Source organism: Ursus arctos, unplaced genomic scaffold (assembly GCF_023065955.2).
Source record: "Ursus arctos isolate Adak ecotype North America unplaced genomic scaffold, UrsArc2.0 scaffold_25, whole genome shotgun sequence".
In the NCBI taxonomy this organism is placed as follows: Eukaryota; Metazoa; Chordata; class Mammalia; order Carnivora; family Ursidae; genus Ursus; species Ursus arctos.
In genome coordinates, this window is record NW_026622930.1 from 12,747,146 (window position 1) to 12,773,784 (window position 26,639).

Here is a 26,639-nt window from a genome sequence, read left to right on the forward strand (position 1 = left end):
ACAAATAACGGTTGAGAATAAGAATTACCTCTCTGTATTTCTATACTCAAAAAAAGAGCCTCAGTCTCTCAGTTGTAACCCATTTAAAAATATATTACTATACATCTTATGGAAGTTCAGTAACAGAAATACTTTTAGAATAAAATTAACTTCTCAGTGTGTGCATTTCATAAATTAGCATGGATTACAAAGATCAATATTTGAACAAACTGTTTCAAATAATGTTGAGAAATCGGGCTCAAAATTTAACAATAAAGTAAAATTCAAGAAAGTGCTCAAGCAAAATATCTCAATCATATTTTCCTAGGATCTTTTTCTCTGCAGTTCCCTATATTTGTGAATATTACAGTATGTTTTTCATATTACAGAAGTTTTTCTTTTCTATAGCTTGGAATAGTAATTTTAGGTTATTTAATTGCCTTGCTTTTTAAATCACAAGGACACTTTAGGAAAGACCCGACTCCAACTTGTAAAGACCTAAGTGGAGAGGAGCATAATAGCGTTCAATTTTCTACATACCAAACATTTTCCTGCTAACAACATTTTTCTTGAAATTACCCCTTTACTCTAGAAGTTTCTCGTAACGTGTGTATAAATAGCCAAGCACAAATCATATGCTTGTAATGGAAAACATTAGAGCCACACAGAGGACAGAACACTAACTAGAAAATCCAGAGACTGACCCTTCCACTAGCTAATGTTTAGGTGAAAAAGGTTAGTTCTTACTTCCGGCCTTCGATTTCCATCTGGATCAAGTAAAGGAGATGAGCTGAATGATCTCTAAAGCCCTTTCTAACTGGAAACCGTGAAGATCTGTAATCTAATGATTTTTTTCTACCTTGCCTCCACAAGAGGGCATAATAAAAGCATGTTATGTTAGTTGATTACAACTTAGCGATGCCATCAACCATCTCTGAGATCAGAATGCGTCTTACAATGGACATGGTAACCATTCTAGCTGGCGATGCCTTTTCTTAATGGTGCATAAAATAGTGCTGTATCTCACTATCGGTGATGACATCTTAGATTTGAGGAAATGTGTTGATAGGATAGCTGTAGGATTCAATTCAGTAAGTATTATCTTAAGGTTGTTTTAAGTGACAGTAGGAGTACAAAGAAAATAGAGCACAGAGTTGAATTTGAATAAGATAAAACGTAGCACTTTCTCAGGCAGTAATGTCTGGCATGGGGGGAAAGAGGGCTCGGATTATCCCAGGAGGAGGAGTAGAAGCAGAGTTTTAAAAGCTAAAATACAGTTAAATGAGAAAAAGATGATTACATCAGTATGATAGTATCATTTACATTTATAGGCACAAACGAGGGCATGATTTATAGGAGTTTATTTTCTAATCTGTCCAGATGACCTGGAGGGAAACCAAGTGTAGGCCGAGAGCCACTTCACATTGCCTCTAGAAAATAGGAATATTCCTTTAGAGTTAATATTCCATCCATAAAGCATTGAAAAGCCCTTATTACAGTTCAGTTTTGCTTTGTTCTGGCTTCACACCTTTCTCAGGAGGGTCAGGACGAAAGTAATTTTTCTGTTATCCCTAAGGGTGGACGAGGGTATCCTGGTGCCCCCCAGAGGACACAGTAAGACCACACAGTGATGGAAGGCCCTCTCCTCTTTCAGACACAGCATTGGCTGGAGCCAACAACTGCAGTCAGAAAATGTGCTCAGGCTTGGGGAAAAAAACCAAAAAACGTATTTTAAATTATCGGTTTGAAGTATGTACTCTTTCCCTATAGACCAATTAAAGCCCTAATCTGTCTTTGTTATTCTCAGACAATTCTGAGAAAATACTTGGTTTCTACTTTGTACCAATTTTCTTTCTCTGTTTTAGAAAATCAATTGGGATGATTTAGCTGCCAAAAAAGTGCCCGCGCCATTTAAGCCAGTCATCCGAGACGAACTAGATGTGAGTAACTTCGCAGAAGAGTTCACGGAGATGGACCCCACCTACTCCCCGGCGGCACTGCCCCAGAGCTCCGAGAGGCTGTTCCAGGTGATCTCCCAAGAGTGTGCTCACCGAGGCCCTGTGTGCGCTGGAAAAAAGGATTAATTTTCCCAGATGACAGTGTTCCGGGCATCTTAAAAATAAGATTCCCTAATCTCTTCAAAATTATTAAATATAGAGATACTGCCCATTATTAACTGAAGCTTATGGTCTCTTAAATAGTAGATATTACTTATGTGTTTGTGTTTTCTATAAAGCAGTGCTGATTTTTTACTTGAAACTTTATTTCTGTTCAGGCTCTTTTATAGAAAAATACAATACTACTTTATTTTACCTCTATCCATATAAAATTTTCTTCAGCTCATAAAAAGCATTATCCGATTCTTTATCTTCAGTGAATTAGCTCAACTGCTTTCCAACTCCTGAAGATTTAGAAAAGATTTCATACTTAGAAAAAGATCTTCCTCAGATTTGCAGTACTCTGTTAAATGGCGTCAGAGCTCCCTTCTTGACCCCGTAAGTGTCCTGTTAGTATGGCTTGATCTGGTCACCTGGGCTGTGTCTCTGGACCTTGACGACACTAACGTCTAGCACATGGCTGGGCACAGAGTAGATGTTTTAAAAATGTTCTTCGAACTAGTGAACGTTCTAGTTTGAACAGATTAATCATCTATCACTATACATCTTTTGGTTCAATACATCATTCTGACATTTGATTTTATTTCTTTTCCAAAACTCTATTTAAAATGTTTAGTCTAAAGAAGTATAATGAGCCAAATAATTGCTAAATTAGAAACTAACTGTAGCCTTTGGAATAACAATAAACAAGAGCCCTTGGACCACTTTGTTTTATACCTTAAACTCTACCCTTTTTGAGAAGTTAGTTGTGTTTATAAGCCAACTTTTATCAACAATGGAAAAGAATTACAGCTGTGAGTCAGATATTGGGGGTGGTACAGGAGGGAAGGTTTTTCTCTTCCTTCTCCTACTGATCTTCCTATTTCTTATGTTCCATAAATGAGTGAAACCATATGATAATTGTCTTTTTCTGCTTGACTTACTTCACTTAAGGAAGGAAAGAATGAAGGGGGGGAGGGTAAACAGAAGGGGGAATGAACCAGGAGAGACTGTGGACTCTGGGAAACAAACTGAGGGCTTCAGAGGGGAGGAGGTTGGGGATTAGGATAGGCGGGTGATGGGTATTAAGGAGGGCACGTATTGCATGGTGCACTGAGTGTTATACACAAACGATGAATCATGGAACATTGCATCAAAAACCAGGGATGTACTGTATGGTGACTAATATAACAAAATAAAAATTATTTAAAAAAAAAAAAAAGGAAGGAAGGTTTTTCTGCCTTTAATTTTGAATTGGTCTAATTCTACCAGAAGATGGCATTATCTCCTTCTGAAAAGCATTTTTCTATTGATTTGAAATAACCTTGTATTTTAGATTACAAATAAAATAAAACTGTATTCATCTTAACACATTTGAGTGTTTTTCAGTCTTTTTTCTTGATTTTAGAAAAAAATTATTACAGTCGGGTCTGTGCTAACCTGGCAAATTGCAAATCCTCATTCTTTACTCTTCCTTTTCTTTTTTAGGGCTATTCCTTTGTCGCTCCTTCTATTCTGTTCAAGCGTAATGCAGCTGTCATAGACCCTCTTCAGTTTCACATGGGAGTTGAACGTCCTGGAGTGACAAATGTTGCCAGGAGTGCAATGATGAAGGTATAGATGTGGTTAATTAAATGACATAGTTATGATTTAAATACCAACACTAATTAACATTGTCAAGGCCGGTGAACGTGAGACTTACCATTTGACTAAGATGGAATTTTAGGAAATGAATAAGTGGAAAAAGCAATATTTGCCCTCGAGAATTAGTCACATCAATTTCAATGAACTCCTTTTTACAACGATAGGAAATGATGTATCTTAAAAAGTTATATAGATGAAAATAGAAATGAGCTAAAAGTAAGATGAATCTTAGAAGATTCTAAATGTATCCCATGCATATTTATTAACATAAATAATGTTCTTTGACTCTACAATGTTGTTTATCCCTCTGCATTCCTAGTATTTTCTTAAGTTAAATGATGTTGGTTTCTTATCAGGACTCCCCGTTCTATCAACACTATGACCTGGATCTGAAGGACAAGCCCCTGGGAGAAGGAAGTTTTTCAATTTGTCGAAAGTGCATACACAAAAAAAGTAACCAAGCGTTCGCAGTCAAAATAATCAGCAAGAGGTAGGACCGTGTCTGGCATTCTTTTGTGTGGATTCATCCTAGTCAATGAGTTCTGTAAATTAGGATTTTTATTTTAAAATCAATGCTTTCTTGTAAGGCTTTTCACCCATGGGTTTAGCCATTCAGCTCATTAGCTGATCCATTATCCCTCTGACTCTAATAGATGTTTGCTGGTAAAGTAATCCATTTGGGACATAAATCATAGGGTGACAGGCTTTCGAGGTTCCTGCGAGAACATTGTCTGTGGCAGTGGCAATGAGACGTGCTCGGCAGCTGTTGCCGTTCCTAATAGTTATAGGTTCAAAATACTTTTTTTTTTTTTCTGAAATGACTTAGCAATTTGCTGGTAGCTTTGAGAGCCAATTTGTCGTTTCGGTAACTCGTTATTACCTCCGTGATTATGTATTCCTGTTACCAAAATGTCAGGCAAGTGAGGCATCCATTTCTTTGTAGGATTGGCTCTCTTCTGACTCAGAAATAATCATTGTCTCGGGAATAACGCATTACTTGTGCTGGTGGGTAGTATGACTCACTACTGTCACAGAGACCTCACTGTGATACTTTGACAGTTACATTCTGAATGCACTGTCAATAAACACAAAATTCAGGTTGGGACCATCCGGACGTAAGAACTTGGTGAAGAAAGGGGCGCCTGGGTGGCACAGCGGTTAAGCGTCTGCCTTCGGCTCAGGGCGTGATCCGGGCGTTATGGGATCGAGCCCCACATCAGGCTCCTCCGCTATGAGCCTGCTTCTTCCTCTCCCACTCCCCCTGCTTGTGTTCCCTCTCTCGCTGGCTGTCTCTCTCTCTGTCGAATAAATAAATAAAATGTTTAAAAAAAAAAAAAAAAGAACTTGGTGAAGAAGAGGTATTATGTGGAGGCTAACTGCTTTCATCTTACAGGATGGAAGCCAATACTCAGAAAGAAATAACAGCTCTGAAGCTCTGTGAAGGGCACCCCAACATCGTGAAATTGCACGAAGTTTTTCACGATCAGGTATTTGACACGATTTTTCTGTGCATTCTGATTCATGTAGAGCGTTCTACTTTTTACCAGTCTTATTGGTGCTTCCGGGTCAGAGTCAGGGATGTGGAATATGACCCAGCCCCTAGAGAAGACAGAGAAGCTGCTTACCCTTCCCACAGACGGATGCATCCTTTCACGTCTGCTCTTCTCCCTCAGCAGTGGGCATATAGGACGTGGACGAAGGACAGAGGGACAGGAGCTGGTGGCGCTGTCATAGGCTGCCCTATGCTTGTCACCTGTTCAGCTGTGGCCCACCGCAGCTTAATCACTGGTTAGTTCTCAGGAGTCCGTTAATTAGCGGCCTTCAACTTTCTTTTCACTTCCAGAATAAAATTTAGAGAGTTGTAAGCCTAATTAGTGCAAGCTCAAGAAGAGAGGCGAAGCGGAAGGGCGGAGGTGCTCCTCTCACCTTCCTCCAGATGCCATATTGCGCCCAGACCGCAGGCCAGCTCACGCTGCCCCCTCCTCTCTCAGTCCTGCTTTCCAACAGGAGCCCAGCACAGAAGTATGGAACTCTGCACACGGGAGGAGTGCCCCTGTGTCAGGTCCATGCCTCCTCCTCAGCCCCTCCACAGCCACCTTCTGAAAACTGCTCCATTACAGTTACCTTGCCCCCTGGGTCTGGGTGAGATGACATGGTCCTACTTGAGACAACATGCTAAAAGCACAAAAGCCAAACCCAATCCTGGGTGCGACTTACCCTAACTTTACCAAAGAAGAAACAGACTCAGAAGGGTCATGAGCCTTGTCCATGGTCACACCGCAAGGCCGTGAGCATCTAGTCGGGAAAACCTGGACTCCAGTCCGGGGCTGTCTCCATGGTGCTGCTGGAACACCATGTCCTGGGTAGGCCGTGGCCCAGTTCTCTGCCATACTGAAAGTTCCCAGGGTGCCGTGGCCAGCAGTGATACGTCTTAACTACAATAACCTTGCCCTTTATTATTGCATACCTCACGCAGGCCGGGTACCGTCCCGGATTCCGCACATGTTATTCAGTCCTTATAGTCACGCCATGGGGTGAGAAAACAGAAACTCTCAGAAGTTAAATAACAGGGTCTCACAGTTCGTGAGTGGTAATGCTGGGCTCTGGACCAAGCAGTCCAACTTCAGAACTCTGCTGCCTTAGGGGTGGCAGAAACATGGAGTGAGCACCCCAAAATGACATTGTCATCTACGTGCTCTGTGGTTCGCATAGTCAGAAAAGGAATATCTTTGAAGCAAGGCCTTGGGGGAGCTGCTCTCCATGCTCCTCTGCTTGCCTCCATGTCGTTGAGCCACCCAAGTCCAGTAGAAGTAATGAGTCCCCCATCCACTGGAGGTGCTTAAAAAGAGCCTGGACAGTCTCCTGTTGAAGATGATTCACCTGATCAGTCAAGAGATTGGAGGATGACCTTTGACATCCCCCTCCGGTTTTGCGCTTGTGCCCAGCTACGTCCCAGCAGAGACATTCAGTCTCTTATGTTCAGGTAGATGTCATATCTCAGGAACTGGCTCCCTAATTTTGTACTTATGCCACAGGTTAAATTTCTTATTTGTTATTTTTATATGAAAGAGTTACTGAAGGGTGCCTGAATGGCTCAGTCGGTTAAGCCACCCACTCTTGGTTTCGGCTCAGGTCGTGATAGGGTCGTGAGATCGAGCCCCTTGTTGGGCTCCACACTGGGCATGGAGCCCCCTAAAGATTCTCTCTCCTCTTCCTCTGCCCCTCCCCCCACGCTCGCTCTCTCTCTCAAAAAAAAAAGTTACTGAATATAAGTTGTCTCATGATATAATCCTATATATACTAGTACAAATATATTAAAATATATTATCATTCTGCTGTTGACCCCTTGGGTGATTCTTTCCGTGTAGTGACAGTTGCCTCAGTCATCCCCAAGTGCACACAATCTGCTCTTCAGCTAATGGGTGAGATCGATGAGGGTGGGTCTTCAGCCTCGACGCCACAGCAGTGGAGTTCACAGAGTGTACCGCGATCTGTATTCACTTCCTCTTGCTCATGTAACAAATTACCACAGACCTAAGCAGTACCAATTTATAATCGTACAGTCTGGAGATGAGAAGTTCAAAATCAGTCTCCCTGGTGTAAAGTCCGGTGGCAGCAGGGGTGGTCCCTTCTGAAGACTCAAAGGGACAGTCCATTTGCTTGCCTTTTTTAGCTTCTGGAAACTGCTCGCATTTCTTGGCTTGTGACCCTTCTTTTTATCACTCCAGTCTCTTGTTTCCATAGTCCCCTCCCATACTGTTGGCTCTGATGGATAATTTAGACGCTCTTCCCATCTCAAGATCCTTAATCACATCTGCAGAGTCCCTTTACCATATCAGGGAACGTCCACAGGTTCTGGGGATTAGGATATGGTTGTCTTCCGAGGGCCATTGTCCAACTCTCTCATGTACATTTTCTCACTCTTACCTATTTTATCAATAAGGGTCCCAAAGCTCATTAGAGGTTAAGTAGCATCTCCAGGGTCATAAATAAGTATAGAAGTGCCATTCCAATCCACGTTTGACTCTAAAACCTATCTGTTAAACCACTTAGAGGTATTGCCCTCCATTTTTTTAAAAAAACCTCACTGGCATATGCTTCTAGCAGACCTTCAACTTTGGCCGTATCCGTCGTATGTAGAAACTCAAATTAGCTTGATCTCTGGTAGCCTGGAAGCAATTCTCTTATTACAAACGGTCAGCTTTTAAAGTTTTCTCAGTATGTACAGGATAATCGCCTTTTTTATGAAGCTTTTTCTTTTTTTTTGGATTTTGCTACTTCAAAAGGAAACGTGTTTGTTGGATGACGTAATACATAGCACCTGAATCTGTTGATTGGATATCATTTTTTAAACTACATGTTTGTGTTCATTTGAGAGCTGATACAATTCCTTTGTTTTTTGATTGCTCCTATGTTATTTTCTTTATGGACATGTATACAAAGCATAGTGAATAAATAATTTTTAACTATTTAATTAAGATAATGCCATTGGTATCCAAAGCAGTTATTTAAAAAAAACGAAAACAAAAAACACCGCACTGAGTTTTGGTATTTGCCATGGATATTAACAAGGAACCCTGAAGCTACCCGCTGAGCTCTCACAGGAGGTTCAGAATGCCTTCATGAAACAATACCTTTTTTAAAAGATATATTTGCCATTCAGTGGGTGGGTCAGGCCTCCTGTGGGCAGTTGCCCATGCTCTGTCGTTAATCTTCTCTGTGATTTAAAGCAGACGATTTCACATTATTATCAGCACTAGGTCACACTTTAAAAAGAAAGGTATGTAAACTCGATAGAGAGTTGGAATGGAATTCAAATGAAAGAATTAGTCAAGGAAGGGTTATATAAAGACTTCACTGCAGCACTTGAAATTTTCCATGACCAAAATAGAATTCTAAAAAAGCCACGTTATCCTTCAATTCTTTCCTCTCCAGCATTAAGGCTTGCTGTTGATTATTTTAACAAGGGATTATCGAAATTTATTGGCGATCGTTAATAGTCCAGGAATGTTTCATCCGTAAATACGCTTCTCTTCATGAAAGCCCTCTCCGCATTCTCCTTTTTTCCTTTCTAGCTGCACACGTTTCTGGTGATGGAACTTCTGAACGGGGGAGAGCTGTTTGAACGCATTAAGAAAAAGAAACACTTCAGTGAGACTGAAGCCAGTTACATCATGCGGAAGCTCGTTTCGGCCGTGAGCCACATGCACGATGTGGGTGTGGTGCACAGGGACCTGAAGCCCGAGGTATCAAGCGCCGCGCGCTCCCTCCTGTCACTCAGTCTAGCCTCAGTACCAGACACCCCCCACCACAGCCGGGTGGGCTTTTCTTGTTTCGTTGTTTAGGGCTTTCTGCTAAATAGATACTTGCAGAGATCCCGTTTCTTGGATTTTCTTTCTCTTCTATTTTAGTCTAAAATAAATTTGTCTTTTTTTTTTTTTTTTTTTTTTTTTTTTGCCAGCAGATCATCTTGAGGTTATATTTGTAAGTGTGAGAGCCTTTTATGGAAGAAATACTTTATGCAACAGTTGTGGGCTAAAAATAGCAATGGAAATTTTTGTAGCAGAAAATAATATCCTTTCTATATGTGTACCGTTTTAGAGGGGTTTTTTTTAATGATGTATTGCAGAAGCTTATTTTTCATTTTTGTCATCAAATTGATTAGCTCATGAAACGGGATGTATATAATTCTGTTCTAAATATTTAAACATAAAGAATTGTCTTTGTTTAATTAGTTGTACCATCCTTATTTATGCTTCTCTTTGCTCATGTATTATATTTTTAGAATTGTGTAGCAATGTGGAAGCAGCAGCTTTTTATATATTTCTTCTTTCAAAAGGTTAATAAAAAAGATTCTAGCTCCAGAATGTCCCTTTTTAGTATCAAAAATATGAAAATTCCCCCCTTTTAGGAAATCATCAAAATAATAATGAAAATTAAAAAACAAAACCCAATAATTTATAAAAGCATAACAATGACTCATCCTTTACCATATGCAAAATTATACATATTTCCTCTTTAAAATAGAACTTCATTTTTAATTACCATGTGATTATAATGCATTGTCAAATTTTTTAAAATAATAATTTATTTGGAGTTAATTTTTTGTGTTAAACTACAAAAGAATATGTCTCTAAAAGCACCATTTTTTGCCTGTTTAAATATCTCAAATCATTGGTAGGAAGAGGATGTTTTAAAAATGGAATTCTTTTTTTTTTTTTTTTTTAGATTTTATTTATTTGAGAGAGAGAGAGCACAAGCAGGTGGAGGGGCAGAGGGAGAGGGAGAAGCAGACTCCCCACTGAGCATGGAGCCCGATGCAGGGCTCAATCCCAGGACCCTGAGATCATGACCTGAGCCAAAGGCAGACACTTACCTGACGGAGCCACCCAGGTGCCCCTAAAAATGGAAATATGTGCATCCAAATATAATGGACCGATTCTAAAGCATATAAACTTCTTTCTGTGGACTTCCTATTGCTGTTTTTCATATTACTAGTAATTAGTCAAAAGTGCATTGTTTTATGAACTTGCAACTATGGTAGCTCCCCCTCTGCTTCCTTCATGTGAGTTCTCACTCTCCTACAGAACACCCACTGAAAATATGGTGCTCTGTACATCAGAGATTAGCGCTCTATTTTTAAATGTGAAAGCACACCACTTAAATGTTTTCTTGATAGACAAGGAACAAGCATGTAATTTTTTTAATTGAAAAGATCTGTTCCATGACTGTATAGAATTCATTTTCACATGTTTTATTCTTTGATAACTGGCCATCTGTCGTCCCATGAGTCTCAAATGAGGCAACTGTCCTCTCCAACAGAATTTAAATCTGCCTTCCTATTTTACTGATAAAAAAGATACTTATGTTGCTTAATTCTTCTTATTTGTTACAAACCTTTTCTTTCAAGTAATCATTTGAAATGAAGAACTGTCAGATTACCTAGGACATTCTACTACAGTTCTAGCCCTAAATCAAAATAGACTTTGGAGAAATGAAAATGTGCCTTTGCACTAACATCCTCATAATAAAATAACTTTCCCTTGGACTTTTAAATGGCAGAGTATATTATTTCCAGACAAAGGGTTAATTCCTTTCCCATTGATGTCATATTTTAAGATCTGGTTATATATCTTTGGGTTGATATTTATGTGGCCTTGGCTTTCTGCTTAGGCAAAATCCTAAATTCTAGGTGAGAAGCCGACAAATTTAGAAGCGGGCTAACATTCCTGGTGGGCTGCTTTGTACTTTTCAAACCGAACCCCATACTCTTGAAAGATTAAGAAAAACGTCATCAGATTAGTTTCAGGTGGGACTTGACAGGAGGCTGAAAGGCCGTTGCATGCCCAGCTCCGCCCGGAGAGGGAGTCTCCCTCGTTTCAAGAACTGCAGCTAAGGCAGTCGTCTGCCAGCCTAAAGACAGAAGAAACTGAAGTCATTTCCGAAGGCTGAGCAGGCTCGATGAAGCCAGGGGCCAGGGGTGCTTCTCACGCCTACCTACGCAGCCCAGTGCTGGCCCTACAGAGGAGCTCGGGAGTCGTTGGCTGGGAGACTTCTCCCGAGCACAAGCGCGTGAACCCCAGCTCTGACTTAGTGGTGGTGAACCTTATATTCAGTCATATCCACATTTGAATTCCATCACAAATTCAGGATCCAGCATTGTAGATAGAACATTTAAGAAAACTTTGTAATATTTTTGCTTTTCTTTCCTCCCACTTTATTCATTTTTAACTTTTGAATGGAAAGTGTAGATTTTTCTTCTTGGTAGGAATGAAGCCTTCTGTGATGTCTTTTAATTTAGCTGGAATAATAGTAACAAAGCAAATGATGGTCCAGATCTGAGGAATAACTTAATAAACATAAAGACATAACAGGTTTTGTCAGGATGTCTGAAGACAATATAATCAGTCACTTACTGTGGGTACTAGCTTGATAGACTAATAAAAGTGATGGCCGTGCATCAGACAGTTAGCATTTATTCAACATGTGATAAACACAGAAACGACGCAGGAAAGCCTTAGTGACTGAGAAGGCTTGGCAGACGAGGGATGCGAGAGAACAGTGTTTTCTGAATAACTGAGGGATAATATCCATACGCATCAAAAAATATTTAAGTATTAACTGTTTTGGAGAAAATATTTCTGAAATGTAATGTATGTCTTTACCATGTCTTCTTTCTTTTTTATTTTTTGAGGTTTTTTTGTTTTGTTTTTTAATTCAAGTAATCTCTACACCCAATGCGGGGCTTAAACTCACAATCCCAAGATTAAGAGTCACATGCTCTTCCAGCTGAGCCCGCCAGGCGCCCCTACCATGTCATCTTTAACAGGAGAGACTAGAGACAGCGATTTTATTTATGACTTTACTTGATGGACAGATACTTACCAAAGCACCTACTATATGACTGCACCAGGTTTTGGGAATAGAGTCATAAATAACGGGGACACCTAGTCCCTGCCGTTAGGGAATTATGGCCTAATGGGGGAAGAAGATGTTGAATTTCTAATACCAAGATGCTAAGTACCAGAAAGAAAAAGAAAATATGCTAGCAGAAAATAGGAAAAGTCCTAACTTCTGTTTGGTGGCACATTAGGGTGGTATCTCCAAACGAGGAGTAGGTGCACGTGAGCCAGGTCGGAAGGGAGACTGATGGGGGAGGTAGAGGGCAAACAGCGTGAGAGAGAAAAATGTAGGCAAAGGCTCTTTTGACATGGGAAGAGGCGTGGTACAGTCGAGAAGTGTTTCACAAGACATTATAAAACTGAAATAATACCAAAAAGCGTCAGGCAGGGAACAACAGCATGCTGACACCCAGCTCCCAGACGCTCCCCATCAGACCTCTCTCCTCGTCTGAATCCAGTATCGGCGTGTAGACCGAGAGTGTTAAACAAATGGCGTCCCCAGGTCCTAGGACATTTTCATGAGAGACTAATTGAAGTGTTTGTATCTTGCAGAATTTATTGTTCACTGATGAAAATGACAATTTGGAAATTAAAGTAATCGATTTTGGGTTTGCACGCTTAAAGCCGCCTGATAATCAGCCTCTCAAGACGCCCTGCTTCACCCTGCACTACGCGGCCCCCGAGCTCTTGAACCACAACGGCTACGACGAGTCCTGCGACCTCTGGAGCCTGGGCGTCATTTTGGTGAGTTCATTTCCCTGGGGCCATTGAACCCGGTCAGTTTCCAGATTGCCTCTTACCTGTCTCGCTCTCTGCTGTTTTTCTTCAAGTTTGGGGAAAATTGGAAGATTCGTTTCTTTTCTGTACCACCAATGAAAGCTCTGACCCAAGACTACTTCCCTTTTTCAAAATTTACATTGGAGACAATATAGGAGATTTTATTTTGGTTTATTTTGAAATATTGAAGGCAGTATGTTTTATGTGCATAGGAGTTTATATTTTTTTAGAAGAAGCAAAAGTATATTTTTGAAAGATATGTTTTATTTTGGTTTATTTTGAAATATTGGAGGCACTGCATTTTATGTGCATAAGAGTTTATATGGTGGTTTTTTTAAATAAAAGAAGCAATAGTATATTTTCAAAAGGTAGTCATATTGGATAAAATGTGAAAATAGCAAAGTGACTTATTGATAGGAAAACATTAAAAATGCATTCTGTGAGGTTTTCAGACTAAAAATGTAATTAAGGAAGATAATTTAGGATAAATTAACAAATTAATAGAGAAAGCGAGAAATATTTATAGTAACTTATAGTAATCATGATAAGCATGCCTTTCACAAAATGTCATTGGCTGCCATGATCAGAAGCAGAACGTTAAGCTAGAAAAATCTTGGCATGTTTCTTCTCAAAATAGCTTGACTTTTTCTGCATGTAATTTGTAATGCATAATCTTTGGGAGAAAATTTCAGACAAATACAGAAAGATTTAAGGAACAGTGAAATCACTCATAATCGCATTGCGTGGAGATGATGTGCGCGAGCTCCCCCACTCCTCACACCCCCCGCCTTCCGCCACCATGTTATGTGTGTTTTCTGTCAGCTATGTGGGTTTTTTAACAAATGAGATTATATTACACATGTGGTTTGAGCCTCCAGAGTTCATTTAACCATTTCTATACTAATGAGCAGTTAGTGTTTTCCAGTTTTCACTAATTATAAACTACGCAAATGAAAATTTTTTTACATATGTGGCTGCATTTGTCTCATTATTTCCTTGGAATAGACTCCTACGAGAAGGGCGTGCACATCTTTATTTTGACACATATGCCTGGATTTCCTTCTAGAAGGTTTAACAGATCATGTTCTCGTCAACTGTATGCGAGTACATCAGACACTATCGATTTCAATCTTAAATTATTTCCTGCTGTTGTTATAATTTACATACATTTCTTTGATGACTATTCAGTTTTGAGCATCTTTTCGTGTATTTGGACATTTGTATTTTCTTTTTTATGAATTGCTGTTTATGAGCTTTGCCCATTTTCCTGTGGGGAAATTTTTCTTATTTTAAAGCTCTGTGAAGGATTTTAATCCTTTGCCATTGATATTGAAGATATTTTTTCTGATTTGGTCCTTTGTTTGAAAACTTTGTTTATCATAATATGGGATTTTCTTTGGGGTTTTAGTGGGGTTTAAATGGAGAATTTTTTTATTTCAATGTAGTAAGATGTCAGTCTTTTCCTTTATGATATGTGGTTTTGATGTCAGATTGTCTCTCCACCCCTACCCCAAACCAAAATTATAAAAACATTCTCCTAAATTTTCCTCTAGAATTATATTTTATTTTTATACTTAAATCTGCACTCCATCTGGGATTTATTTTGGTGTCAGCGTGTTTTCCCCCAGTGGCTAGCCAGTTGTCCCTGCACAATGGTTCTTCTTTTTATTTTTAAGTTTTATACGGCTTTCATTTCAGCAATTTTAAGTCATCATTTATAATTTTCAAACTAAAATTAAATATTTATAAATAAGATCTTTTAAATAAAAGTAAACAACTAACTTCTATAGATTTGAGAGTTTCATTTATAAACCTCTAACATTTTCATTAGCATTCTCCTAAAAAATTAGCCTAAAAAAAATGGAGCTTTCCAATTTTAGTAATCATATAAAATTACCCCTCGTAAAAGAGCCTTTACTTTAAATATAGGTCAGTTATAATCATCATCCTCTTTAAGGTTTTAAAAGACAGTCTTAGACACGCGGACAGGTATTTTCGAGGTTCCTAATGCCGTATCTATGGAAATAACTTTGTGTAATGGCATGGATACGGAAGCCAGGCTTCTCTCTCGATCCACTTGTCAAGTTGTTAAGACAAGTAAGGCACAAAGAACAGCTTAAGTGATAACACAGTAGTACAGTCACAATATCTAGACTGTGGGCAGTTCTACAAGGCAAATAACCTGGTTTCTCCTGTGAGAAAAAAGGTAGCCCGAGAGCGTATAGACTAACAGACGCTTATGAAACAATATATACACTTACTTGAAGTCTGATTCAAGCAAATTCTAATTTCAATTCTATTTATTAAATTCAAACTCTAAGTCATACAGATGTAATTACAATAGATACATACAATGTATGTGACACAGTTGGAGAAATCTGAATATTGATTGGATACTGAATGATCTAAAGGAATGATTGCTAATTTCTTAAAGGTGTGATCATGGTGTTGTGGTTGTGATTTTTAAAAATCTTTGCCTTTTAGAGATACACAATGAAATACAGACGAAGAACGAAGTTAGCACATGCATTGAGCTGTCAAAAAAAAAAAAAAAAACCAGAGTGCTTTGCAAATCTTTCCACATGCATGAATGCATACCTCCGGAAGTTCTAGATACAAAGCCTCAGTTATTCCATAGCAAGCACCAAGTTTATTTGGAGCCTCCTGATTTGCCTTAGAAATCTCTGGCCTTTTGGGGCACCTGGCTGGCTCAGTCGGTGGAGCATGCAGCTCTTGATCTCAGAGTTGTGAGTTCAAGCCCCACTTTGCGTGTTGCGATTACTTAAAAATAAAATCTTAAAAAAAAAAGACAGGAAATCTGTGGCCTTCTTGTGGGTTGTATCTAATAAACATGAATGTGGCTATTTTAATAAGAAAATAATTTACATCACCGCCGTTGAGTAAAACAAACACTCCAGGAGGCTGCGTCACGTAGTCTCATGTGGCTTGACTACACCCCCGTTGGCCTCGTGGATACGTGGTCCCTGTCAGAAACCTACAGGACTTTAACTAAAATAGAGCTTACGCAGTGTCTAGCTTGGTGCCGCTGTAACAAAATGCCGCCGCTTAGGCAGCTTGAACAACAGAAATGTATTTTCGCACAGACTAGAGGCTGGGAAGTCCAATACCAAGATGCCAGCAGTGTTGGCGTCTGGTGAGGATTTTCCCCTTGGGTTGTAAACAGCCACTGCTCTCTGTACCCTCGCATGGCCTTTCCTCAGTGAGTGTGCTTGGAGAGAGAATGTGAGTGAGCAAGCTCTCTGCTGTTTCTGTTTATAAGGACACTAATCCCATTGGATGAGGACCCCGCCCTTAGGACTGCATGTAATTTTAATTACCTCCGTAAAGGCCCTGTCTCTAACTATAGTCACATTGGGGGTTGGGTCTTCAACATAGGAATTTTTTTTAAGATTTATTTATTTGTTTGAGAGAGAGAGACTGTTGAATGCGCGCTTGTGAGCAGGCGGAGGGACAGAAGAAGAGAGAGAGAATCTCAAGCAGACTCCTCACTGAGGGAACCTGAAGCAGGGCTCGATCTCATGGCCCAGAGATCATGACCTGAGCCTAAATCCAGAGTCAGACACTTAACTAACCGAGCCACCCAAGTGCCCCAACATAAGAATTTTGGAGGCATGTAAGCATTCAGTCCCTAATGCAAAGTATTTATGTAGGATAGGATTATATGCCACCCAACGGGTATATAGAATTCCACTTAAAACATAATTCTTCCAAGTGTTTTATTTAGGAGAATACTTTCTTATTTTACTTTTTTCTCAAAATTTTATTTTGGAAATTTCAGACCTCGAAAAAATTTGAGAGAATAATACTGCGAACATCTGGCATTTTGCCACATTTCCTTTTTCTTCCTCTTGAATTCTGTCTTGTGTGCACACTCTCCGTGTGTGTGTGTGTGTGTGTGTGTGTGGGTAGGTACATACATACATATGGTCACACACATAGAGCTATATCTTTATGTATGTAAGTACTTGTTTGCCACACCATTTGCAAACAATTTGCAGGCACAAAATTATTATTATTTTTTAAAGATTTTATTTATTTGACAGAGAGAGACAGTGAGAGAGGGAACACAAGCAAAGGGAGTGTGAGAGGGAGAAGCAGGCTTTCCACCGAGCAGGGAGCCCAATGCAGGGCTCGATTCCAGGACCCTGGGACCATGACCTGAGGCGAAGGCAGACACTTAACAGCTGAGCCACCCAGGTGCCCCACAAAATTATTTTTAACACAAGTTGATTCCTGGGTAATCAATTAAAATTGTAAGATCTTGGAGTTAAGAGGAGCCTAAAGTTTGTCTATTTCTACCTCTTCTAGAGCAGGGATCTTTTCTACAAGGTCCCTGATCACCAGTCTCCTTTAAATACTTACAAAGATGGAGAATTTTTCTACCCAACAGCCTGTTGCATTATTACATATCAGAAAGCAAGAAAACTGTATTTATAAAGGTTACTTTCTTATATTTAGCTACATTCACATCCTTTAGGAAGTAGGGTAGGATTAAGAAGTGGAATATATTTTGGAAAACTGTTTGGCAGTATCTCCTGAACATACACAGACCAAATGACCCAGCAGTTCATCCTCAGGAATACACCCGAGAGAAATTGTATTTTTATGTTCCAAAAGATGTGTATAAGAAAAGGAAAAAAAAAAACATATAAAAAAAAATATATATATATATATATATTTAGTATGTTTCAAAATGCCCCACACTGGAAACAAATCAGGTGCTCATCAACAATAGAAAGATATTTTATAAGTTGGCCATGTACCTTTAAAATCTAGATATTGGAGGAGAGGGTGCCTAGGTGGCTCAGTCAGTTAAGCATCTGACTCTTGATTTTGGCTCTGGTCATGATCTTAGGGTCGTGAGATCAAGCCCTGTGTAGGGCTCTGTGCTGGCCATGGAGCCTGCCTAAGATCCCCCCCACCCCAAAGAGTTGCAGTGTCTCTCCCTCCCTCTCTCTGATGCTAAAAAAAGAATCTAGATATGCGCGACCCAGCACCAGTGGATCAGCTGATGGTTTGATACAATCCTCGAGGACAGAGCTCCAACCCCCCAGGGTATTGTCCTGAGCAGGTGCCTTCACTGAGGTTTTCATGTTCTAATAGACCATCCACCAAGCAGTCCCAATTTCCTTTTCCTCTGTCAATTGGTCATCGGGAACCTGTCCTCAGTGAGGCCATTGGCTTGAGTTAAGGAAGAACTGTTGATACAACAGAGATAGGTAACATACAGCCATGGCTGTAACCTACTCCTGCCTTCTGGACCTCCTAGGACTGTTCTGAGAGTGCCGTGTCCATAGTACATCAGGTCACTGCTGCGACTTTATGAGTCAGAGCAACTGCTGGTCCTAGAACATGAGGCACTGCTCTTGGTGTCCCCTCTGTGGGCACACGTGGTCTGCTAGGAGCCAGTAGTGTCCAGGAGCTGTTTTTCAGAGAGTAGTTCTCTGCCACAGAAGGCAAGAACCCCACCCCAGATTCCTTCACGTCTGCTCTGTGACTCTCCTCGTGCACTGGCCAGAGACTCTGCACAGCATGCTCACCTTTCACAGATAAACCTCTAGCCCAGTCAAGTCAGCAAGATCCTATGGCCTCGGTAGGAGGATGGCTTGTGTTACAGCTGGGACCTGCTGCAGAGCCCTCTTGACTCCAGGCCCCACTTGAAACTGGTAGCCTCCCCAGTCACTTGATGAACGGATTGGAGCAGTGTTCTCAAGAAGAGCAGTAGATGACATCATCAAAATCCAAAGAAGCCCACTAAGCCGTATGCCTCTTTCTTGATGGTACCCGTCTTTCAGGGACAAGTCTCTGTGCCCCTAATGGTGGGGGCTCTAAAACCTCTACCAGTGTGACAGTCCCCTGAATGTCTGTCCAGTCTCTCTCCCACCCTCTGGCATTCGGGTGCTTAGAAGGCGTTTAGGTTACTACTAGTTCCTGCTCACCGGGTCTCCCTTCATGAAGACGTCACTACGGAGAGCCAGCATGGGGTTCTTGAGAATGTCAAGATGATCAGGGTCGTCCTCACAGACCGTATTGTAACAGAGCCGGAGAGTTCGCACAGCTCTCAGACAAGACAGGAATGCTGTCCTCGCCATGTAAAGACGTACTGCTTTGATCTTTCCTATTGATAGAAATCAAGAAGGATCTGTTGGCTAGATCAACAGGTGCTTGTCAATGCCAGCACCATATTGACTTGTATCACATTCAGCATGGCAGCTGATCCTGGCTGGTCCATTCTAGCCAGGGCCAGCAGTTCCTTTGGTACGGACACTGTTCCTGTTCTCCTCAATTCTTCCTCCTCAGGGACCCCACTCCTTAATGTAGTTGTGTATTAGCTTTTGCTTTCGACTCTGCTGTCTGGGGAACCTGGGCTGAGATAGTTGGTGCCAGCAATGATCTAGAAAGTGGACCTTTAAGAAGGGACTTTAAAGTTGTGTGACTCACTGTTCTGATTCCCCCACTTGCCATCAGGAATGGGGTCCCTACTGCCTTCCAACCAGAGAAAGAGGAGGAAGGGAAAACAGTGAAGTTGGGTGTACTACTGAGCTGCCTGCTGCTCTTACCAAATGCAGTGGGTTGCTCGATCCCGTTACATTTATTATAAAGACGAAGAAATAGTCTAAGAGAGCTTAACTAATTTGCCTAAGCTAGTAACGAAACGGCTAACTAAACAGAAAATAGAAGCTAGTAAGTAAAAAAGCAGGAAGCCAGGTCTGTCTGACTCAAAAGCCCATGTTCCCCTCCTGCCATGGAGTAACGATGGCAGATGGCCGAGGTCCTAGTCACACATCCTGGAAAGTTACACCACGGGGGCGGGGAGCCTTTGCCAGCTGAAAAGAAGATGGCCTTCTAAGGAGAATGAGTAGCTGGAGCACCGTCAGGGAAGCCGAGGAACTGTTGGTGCGGAACATGGGGTGGGACTCTGGGCCTCACAGGCTGAGGTGGGCGGGCAGGCGAGGTCGGAGCCTGGAAGGTGCCAGCAAGGTGCCAGGGCAGGGTCGGGAAGTCAGTGCCGTCGTCTGAGGAAGGAGACCTCGGGGGGAAAAGGGTAGGCTGCATGAACATCATGCGTGAAGGGTAAAGGAGAGAAGATTTAGGGAGGTTTTTATTTTCTTAAATTGTGTTGTCATGGTTCTTCAGGCATCTTCACATTTCCCTCCTTAGAACAACTGTCTTCACGTCAGGTTGTTCCAAGTCAGTAACTGAGGTGTCTTCTCCTTGGCATCTTCGATTTTCAAACTCTCCATCCTGGCGAGCAGAGCTTTTATTCTCTCAGGCAGAAAGTCCAGATTCGCCCAGAGCCTCCTGGTCTCTGGTCACCTCAGAGGAGCCAGGTTTCTTCTCCTGTCTTTCTGGGGCTCATCCCTCTGTGCTCTGTCCTCCTCACCCAGGGTTTGTGGACTGCCCACCTAATTGTGCCTCCTGCTTTCCCCTTTTAATGTCCTTTTTGTTGTCCTGTCTGGGCACGTCCATCTTTCCTGAGAGCCAGTGTGTGAGAGCGGCGTCACCATCTTGCCGTCATGAGGCTGAGCCTGCTCGTCAGACACATGGCCAGAAAAGAGAAACGCAGAGTCCTTCCAGGTCGCTGGGACTTCTCCGTGGGCACACACCTCCTCCTGAGGCCTGGGCTTGAAACAGAGATCCTCCTTTTTGTGTCCCTTCATGAATAACCGCCGTGGTGAGCCGGTTCCTGCCGACAGCACCACCATGTCCTCAGTGTGCGGTGCTTCTGTGGGGTCTGTGCTAAGACACTGTCGCTTCACTCCACTGTTCATGGCCGTCTGTCACCTCCGCAGGCCTCTAAGTCTCTCAGCAAGCAGAGAGAAAACCTTCCAAGAAGTTTCAAGTTTAAATTCAGTCTCTGCTGCAAAGACAAGCCTTACTTAGCTTTTCAGTTTTTCTATTGACTTTTTAAAGGGCAAAACCCTTAAACATGAATTTTCAAACACATGGCTTCAGTGAAAACAGGTGGTTGCAGAGAATTCATTCTATTTAACGCAACGAGAAAAATAAAAGTGGTAATTACAACCAGAATTGGAAGGCCTAAATTAAAAATGCTTGCAGCCCTTAACCACGATTAATGTCCTAAGGAAAAGATATGTGGAACTGAATAGAAAAAAAAGAAAAAGGTATTGAGAGGTTCTGCTGTCTCTCAACTTTCTGTTAACATTAGTATGATCTTTTCTGAAGTAATTGGAGTATCCTTGTTTTGTTCTTCTTGCTCTTTAAATTTTGATCTAATAAGCTGTCTCACTTTATTTACCAGGCTTTGAAATGCATTTGTTGCTTCAGGGATAGAGTCCATGTAATCTTTTAAACCCAATAATGCCAGCTGTGGTATTTGGTAAATGATGCTGACACAGTTAGTAATGAAGTGACTAGCATGACTTTGACAATGACTTTGGTAGACATTCTCTTTGTTCCTTTTTTGTCCTTGATAGTATACAATGTTGTCGGGGCAAGTTCCATTCCAGTCTCATGACAAAAGTTTGACATGTACCAGTGCGGTGGAAATCATGAAGAAAATTAAAAAGGGAGATTTCTCCTTTGAAGGAGAAGCCTGGAAGAATGTATCCCAAGAAGCTAAAGATTTGATCCAAGGTCAGACTCTAATGACATTTTACACTGCGTATGATGTGTAGGTGATTGACGTGGAATCCTGCCCATTCGCATATATTTGTTGATTACTCAAGGAACTCACGTGTGTTCTAGAAGGTTTCCATGTTATTCAACTGAGTCTTACTTTTTTCTTACCGGAACACTGTCCCTTAGTAATCTTATCCACATCTGCAGGGTCCACAGCATCTCAATCTAACACCCCCTAGTGAACTGACACTAATAACAGACAGGTCAAGGCAGAAGCAGTGAGACGAGCTGAAAGGGGGGGGGGGGCTCTTAGGAGAGAGGACGGCAGGAACTGAGGGCGGCCACGTGAATGGGGACGAGCGGGTGGTGAGGACGGATGCTGAACTGCAGGACTGGGTGGCTGTCTGTGGAAGGCGAGGAAGGTGAGGGGTGGATGGTGTCACCCATTCTGGCTGCCTGGCAGTGCAAGAGCGGGAGGGGAGGCATATTTTGGGGGAAAGGATAGTAAAATAGTGTCAGTTCACTATGGAGGTGTTAGACACCATTATCAATAGCAGAGCGACCTTCCTCATATCAGGTGTGATCATGCCTCTCTCCTGCTAAAAATCCTTCCGAGACTCCCCGTTCGTTAGCTTCCGGTCAGACTCCCGGATGGGAGCCTTTGAACTCCGGAGCCCTTCAGGACCTGGCCCTGCCTGCCCATGCCTCTGGTTACCCTCATGCTGCCTCTGAATTCTTCAGATGTGCCAGAGCTCAGATTCCTGCGTGACTTCACGCTCGCTGTTTCTAATCCCTGGGGCACCCCCTCATCCCCCAGAACTCATCTTCTGGAAGCTTCCAGGGTGTCCACACTGCTGTCAGAGCCCTCCCCTCGGGTCTCCGACACGCTGTGCATGGGGATGTTGCTATTGTGCTTGTCCCCTGACACTGTCACAGTCGGTTTTCGTCTGTGTCTCTCCTCACAGCGCCCCTTTGGGTCTCCATCTCCATATCTCGAGCGCCTTACTGCGCTCGCTGCCTTGTACAAGGTGTTTGTGCATGAGTGAGTACATCTCGGTTCTCTCTGTCATGTGGAGCTTCCCAGTCGCCAGTGGGAGTCCTTGTTTTGGGTGCCAGTGTCCTCCTGATTGAGAAGCGAGTTAGCCTACCGTAGACTAGGCTATTGTGGGCCTTGGCATTAGCATTCGGGATTTATTAGGGGATTGAAATGTATGTGAAAATGTAATGACCTTTGTAGGAGGTTGAAGCTTTATTGAAACCATTGTGTCACATAAACCTAATTGGGATGTATGTTTGAAACAAATCATAAAATAAAAATATTTTAATTATTCCCATAGGACTCCTCACAGTCGACCCAAATAAAAGACTTAAAATGTCAGGCTTGAGATACAACGAATGGCTTCAAGATGGCAGTCAGCTGTCCTCCAATCCTCTGATGACTCCGGACATTCTAGGATCTTCGGGAGCTGCCGTGCAAACCTGTGTGAAAGCAACCTTCCACGTAAGGCCCTGCGCTCCGCACACGGCGGGCGGGTTTGAAAAGGAATCAGATGTGTTTACTCCTTAACCTCTGAGACACACTCTTAATTAGTAGTACATTTAAAAGAATGTGTTATTTTCATTCTAGGTATGTTTTTATAAATCCCTCCATGATATAACACGTTTATTAACAGAAAGTATGTGGGGGACCTGAGTCACTGCTAACCCACAAAATACTTGTTTGACATTTCGGATGTGTTTGTGAGATGAGGCAGTGGTTTGATATTTGAAGAGCTGAAAATTTTCAGTAGCTAATGAAAACTATGCATGATATTGGAACTTTTATCTCTCAAATAGGCCAAATCAGTTTCTTTAAAAACCGTAGCTAAACATTAGGAACTAAGGCACATGTGAAAAGTCTGTTCGTTCACTCGGCCGCCATTTATGCATAACATCCTAGAAACTGAGGGATAGGGAATAAGAGCGCGTGCATTTGTGCCAAGCAGATGCAAATGCTTTAAGAGAATTGTATAAGGAATAGATGAGTTAGGGAGAAGTAAATTACCTCTGAAGGATTATCTTGAGAGAGGAAAAGGGACAGCATTTCTTCTTTAGCTGCAGAAAGGGATTAAAAATTAATGAGCTAGGATATGTTGAGGTGTGAAGGGATTAACTGCGAGAGTTTGTACAGATGATCCCCGACTTCCCAGTGACACTTGATGCAAAGCTATCAAGAGTAACCCCAGGGACACCCAAACTTGAGGCTCAGAGAGGTGGGGACAGGCCGCTGTGAGGAGAAAGCCAGCCTGAGCGGGCGGAGCTGAGCCTCTCTGTGCAGGTGAAGTATCCGAGATACACCCCAACTGCCCCGACCTGGAAGTGGAGAGGAGGGCCCATCGCGGATCCAGTCTGCTCTGTATGGGGATGTTGTGGTCGGCATTTTAAATCTCAGACCCAGAACTAGTAAAAGTAATGGGGGCTGAGAGGTTCGTGGTTTTTATGGAAAGGTAGCACTAACTTCTTCAAAAGATTTATGAGAATCCTAACCCCTGAACAGCCTGGCCGGTTTGATTTAAGCAGAGCCCTTGAGACTCTTCCCCGTGAGCTTCTGTACCCTGTCTGGAGGTTTGCAAATGATTTTTTCAGGACCTTGCTCCCAGAGCAACTTGGAGCTGTGGTTGCTGACCGGAAGTTGTCTTCTGCCAGAAGTCCTAGCTGGCAAGAAAACTTCAATCCCTTGACCTTCACAGGGGCTCCCTTTCTTTCTCCGCTAGGCCTTTAACAAATACAAGAGAGAGGGGTTTTGCCTTCAGAATGTCGACAAGGCCCCTTTGGCGAAGAGACGGAAAATGAAGAAGACCAGCACGAGCACAGAGACGCGCAGCAGCTCTAGCGAAAGTTCTCACTCGTCCTCCTCTCACTCCCACGGGAAAACCACGCCCACGAAGACCCTGCAGCCCAGCAACCCCGCGGACCCCGGCAACCCAGACACGCTCTTCCAGTTCTCAGACTGAGTGGCGCGGGGACGGTAGGAGTGTCACCGATGACGACCCATCGCACCTTGAATGCCCTCAGCATGTGCCTGAGGTGATGTCTTACGCTTTTACAACCATGTCCTGTTGGTCTTTTTGGAATCTGCCTCTTAGGGAATTTTTTTCAGGAAAACCCAGTTGGTTATCCTTGTCCAAAAGCACTGGACAGCGAATGTTACTGTGAACAGAGCACCTGCTATACTGTTTAGCGACCTAGCACGATGCCAGCAGACTGTTCTGGAAAGAGCAAAGGTGTCTATCTGTAAATCTAATTAGGGACTGGTTAGGTTTGAGCTGCTTACAGAGTGAGTCGTGGGTTTTCCAGAGCTCTGCCGGCAAGAGTCACTCATCCTGTGATGATGGCACCTTTTGCTTTGCCTTGTGGACAGCGTAGGTTTTTGAGATTTGCACCCCTCGAACAGGGATCGATCAGAGAAAACGGTCTGAGGGTTTTCAAAATGATTCTGTAGTGAATTGTATGTGTGGCGTACACTTATTTCTTGAGAGAGGATTTTAACTTATTGTCTTTATTTTATGGTTACTTATGATGGTAACCTGTTATTATTAATCTTTTTCTAAAAAGTAAAAAAAAAAAAAAGTACAGGAACTTAAGGTCCCACGCTCTGTACTCGGGATCCGTCTGAGATGCATGCTAAGCTACGTATGTTTTTAATTTTGCACTGCTCTTTCCTGGCGATTTGTTTTCATGGTTATTGCAAACTATTAAGGTACAGGTCTCTTTTAAGTAATATTGCACTTTATAAGAGACTACGAATAAAGCAAACTGTTTTATAAAGTGCACTGTTTAAAGCATATGTACTGCATTTTTGCCAGTTTTTCCATGATCCACTTTAAATTTGTCCTCACATCCCCCTTTCTACCTTGTCTGCGCAAGTGGAACGGGCGCAATCGCTAGCCACGTGGGCACCGACGAAGATCCGAAGGGCAAGTCTGCGAAACACTGTGCTTCCCTCGCACACTGTGCTGCGCTGCAGCGAGGCCCCTCCTGTGGCCGGACGTTCTGTACATAGTATTTTAGAATCATGACTATGACTTGTCTCGGAATCTTTCTGTTCAATTTTAAATCCAGAAAGCATATTTTATAAACTTATGCAGAGCACTTTTATTGCTCCAAAGTTCTGAATTCCTACAGGAAACAAGTGCTATGTGGTGAAGACATTTCACTGAAAGATTGCTGCATTTTCAGGCACAATTAATTCATTCCCTATGCAAAAAAAAGAAGTGATAGGATTTGTATGTTGTATTTTCTTTTCAAGCCATCACACGAAATGTCAGGACTGAGAAAAGTGATCTTTGCTATGTTTACAAGAATCATGCTTAAAAAGATAATGCCCGACCTGTTTATTTTATAATTTTTGTTAATGATAACCTCTTGAGCATTGGTTTGGAATTGGGGCATGATATTTATTTATTCCTTTCTTGAGATAATAGCAGCATTAATTTCAACTAGTTATGAATACTAAAAATATTGCGCTCTATGTAATAGTATATTTATTACTAAATCAATGTATATATTAATAGCACAGGCAAAAAATGGCAAATATTAAAATATTTTCAAAATATTGTATTATTCTGTTCACATTTTTGTCCACAGGGGTTATCGGAAGTAACTTTTTTATACTTTTCAGTGGCCGAGATGGCTCTATAATTCTCACGAGTCAGTGAAAGTTTTGTACCCCTAGCTTTCAGCCTTTCCTGGTAATGATGAGAAATCTTTACATGAATTATTACAACCTATAGCAAATTCACAGAATGTGATTCCATCCAGGCACAGCATTACAATAACCAAGAAAATGTCCACTTATATCTACAGTTATGTTGAATAGATTTGGAAACATCTAAGTCAACTCTTCAGGTCATTTTTTAAACTGTGCATCCTGGTAAGAAATACTAGTTATAAAGTATAAACTAAAGGGACTTTGTTGCTAATGGCAAATGATCCAGAAAAATAGTTGGTGTACCCTAAGGACCAATGATGTCATTGACTCCCAGAGAGTGAAATTGAGGGGTTTCCTTTTCGTTTGTTCTTCTTTTTTTTTTTTTTTTTTTAAGATTTTATTTATTTATGTGACAGAGAGACAGCCAGCGAGAGAGGGAACACAGCA

General features: G+C 41.7%; 1 protein-coding gene across 2 annotated transcripts in view; it reads left to right on the forward strand.

Moving 5' to 3' along the window:
- RPS6KA5 (ribosomal protein S6 kinase A5) overlaps nt 1-26,096 on the forward strand; it is a 178,927-nt gene extending 152,831 nt beyond the window's left edge. Inside the window, exons 9-17 of one of the 2 annotated variants that reach the window (XM_026515454.4) lie at nt 1,845-2,006; nt 3,564-3,689; nt 4,076-4,209; nt 5,113-5,206; nt 8,795-8,965; nt 12,674-12,865; nt 21,358-21,517; nt 22,840-23,003; nt 24,256-26,096. In XM_026515454.4, the coding sequence (XP_026371239.1) occupies nt 1,845-2,006; nt 3,564-3,689; nt 4,076-4,209; nt 5,113-5,206; nt 8,795-8,965; nt 12,674-12,865; nt 21,358-21,517; nt 22,840-23,003; nt 24,256-24,495 (1,443 nt within the window). In that variant the 3' untranslated portion in view covers nt 24,496-26,096. Of the gene's footprint in view, nt 1-1,844; nt 2,007-3,563; nt 3,690-4,075; nt 4,210-5,112; nt 5,207-8,794; nt 8,966-12,673; nt 12,866-15,382; nt 16,596-21,357; nt 21,518-22,839; nt 23,004-24,255 lie in introns of those variants that run through there. The other variant, XM_057318628.1, reaches the window with a different exon arrangement.
- The last annotated feature ends 543 nt before the right edge of the window (nt 26,097-26,639 follow it).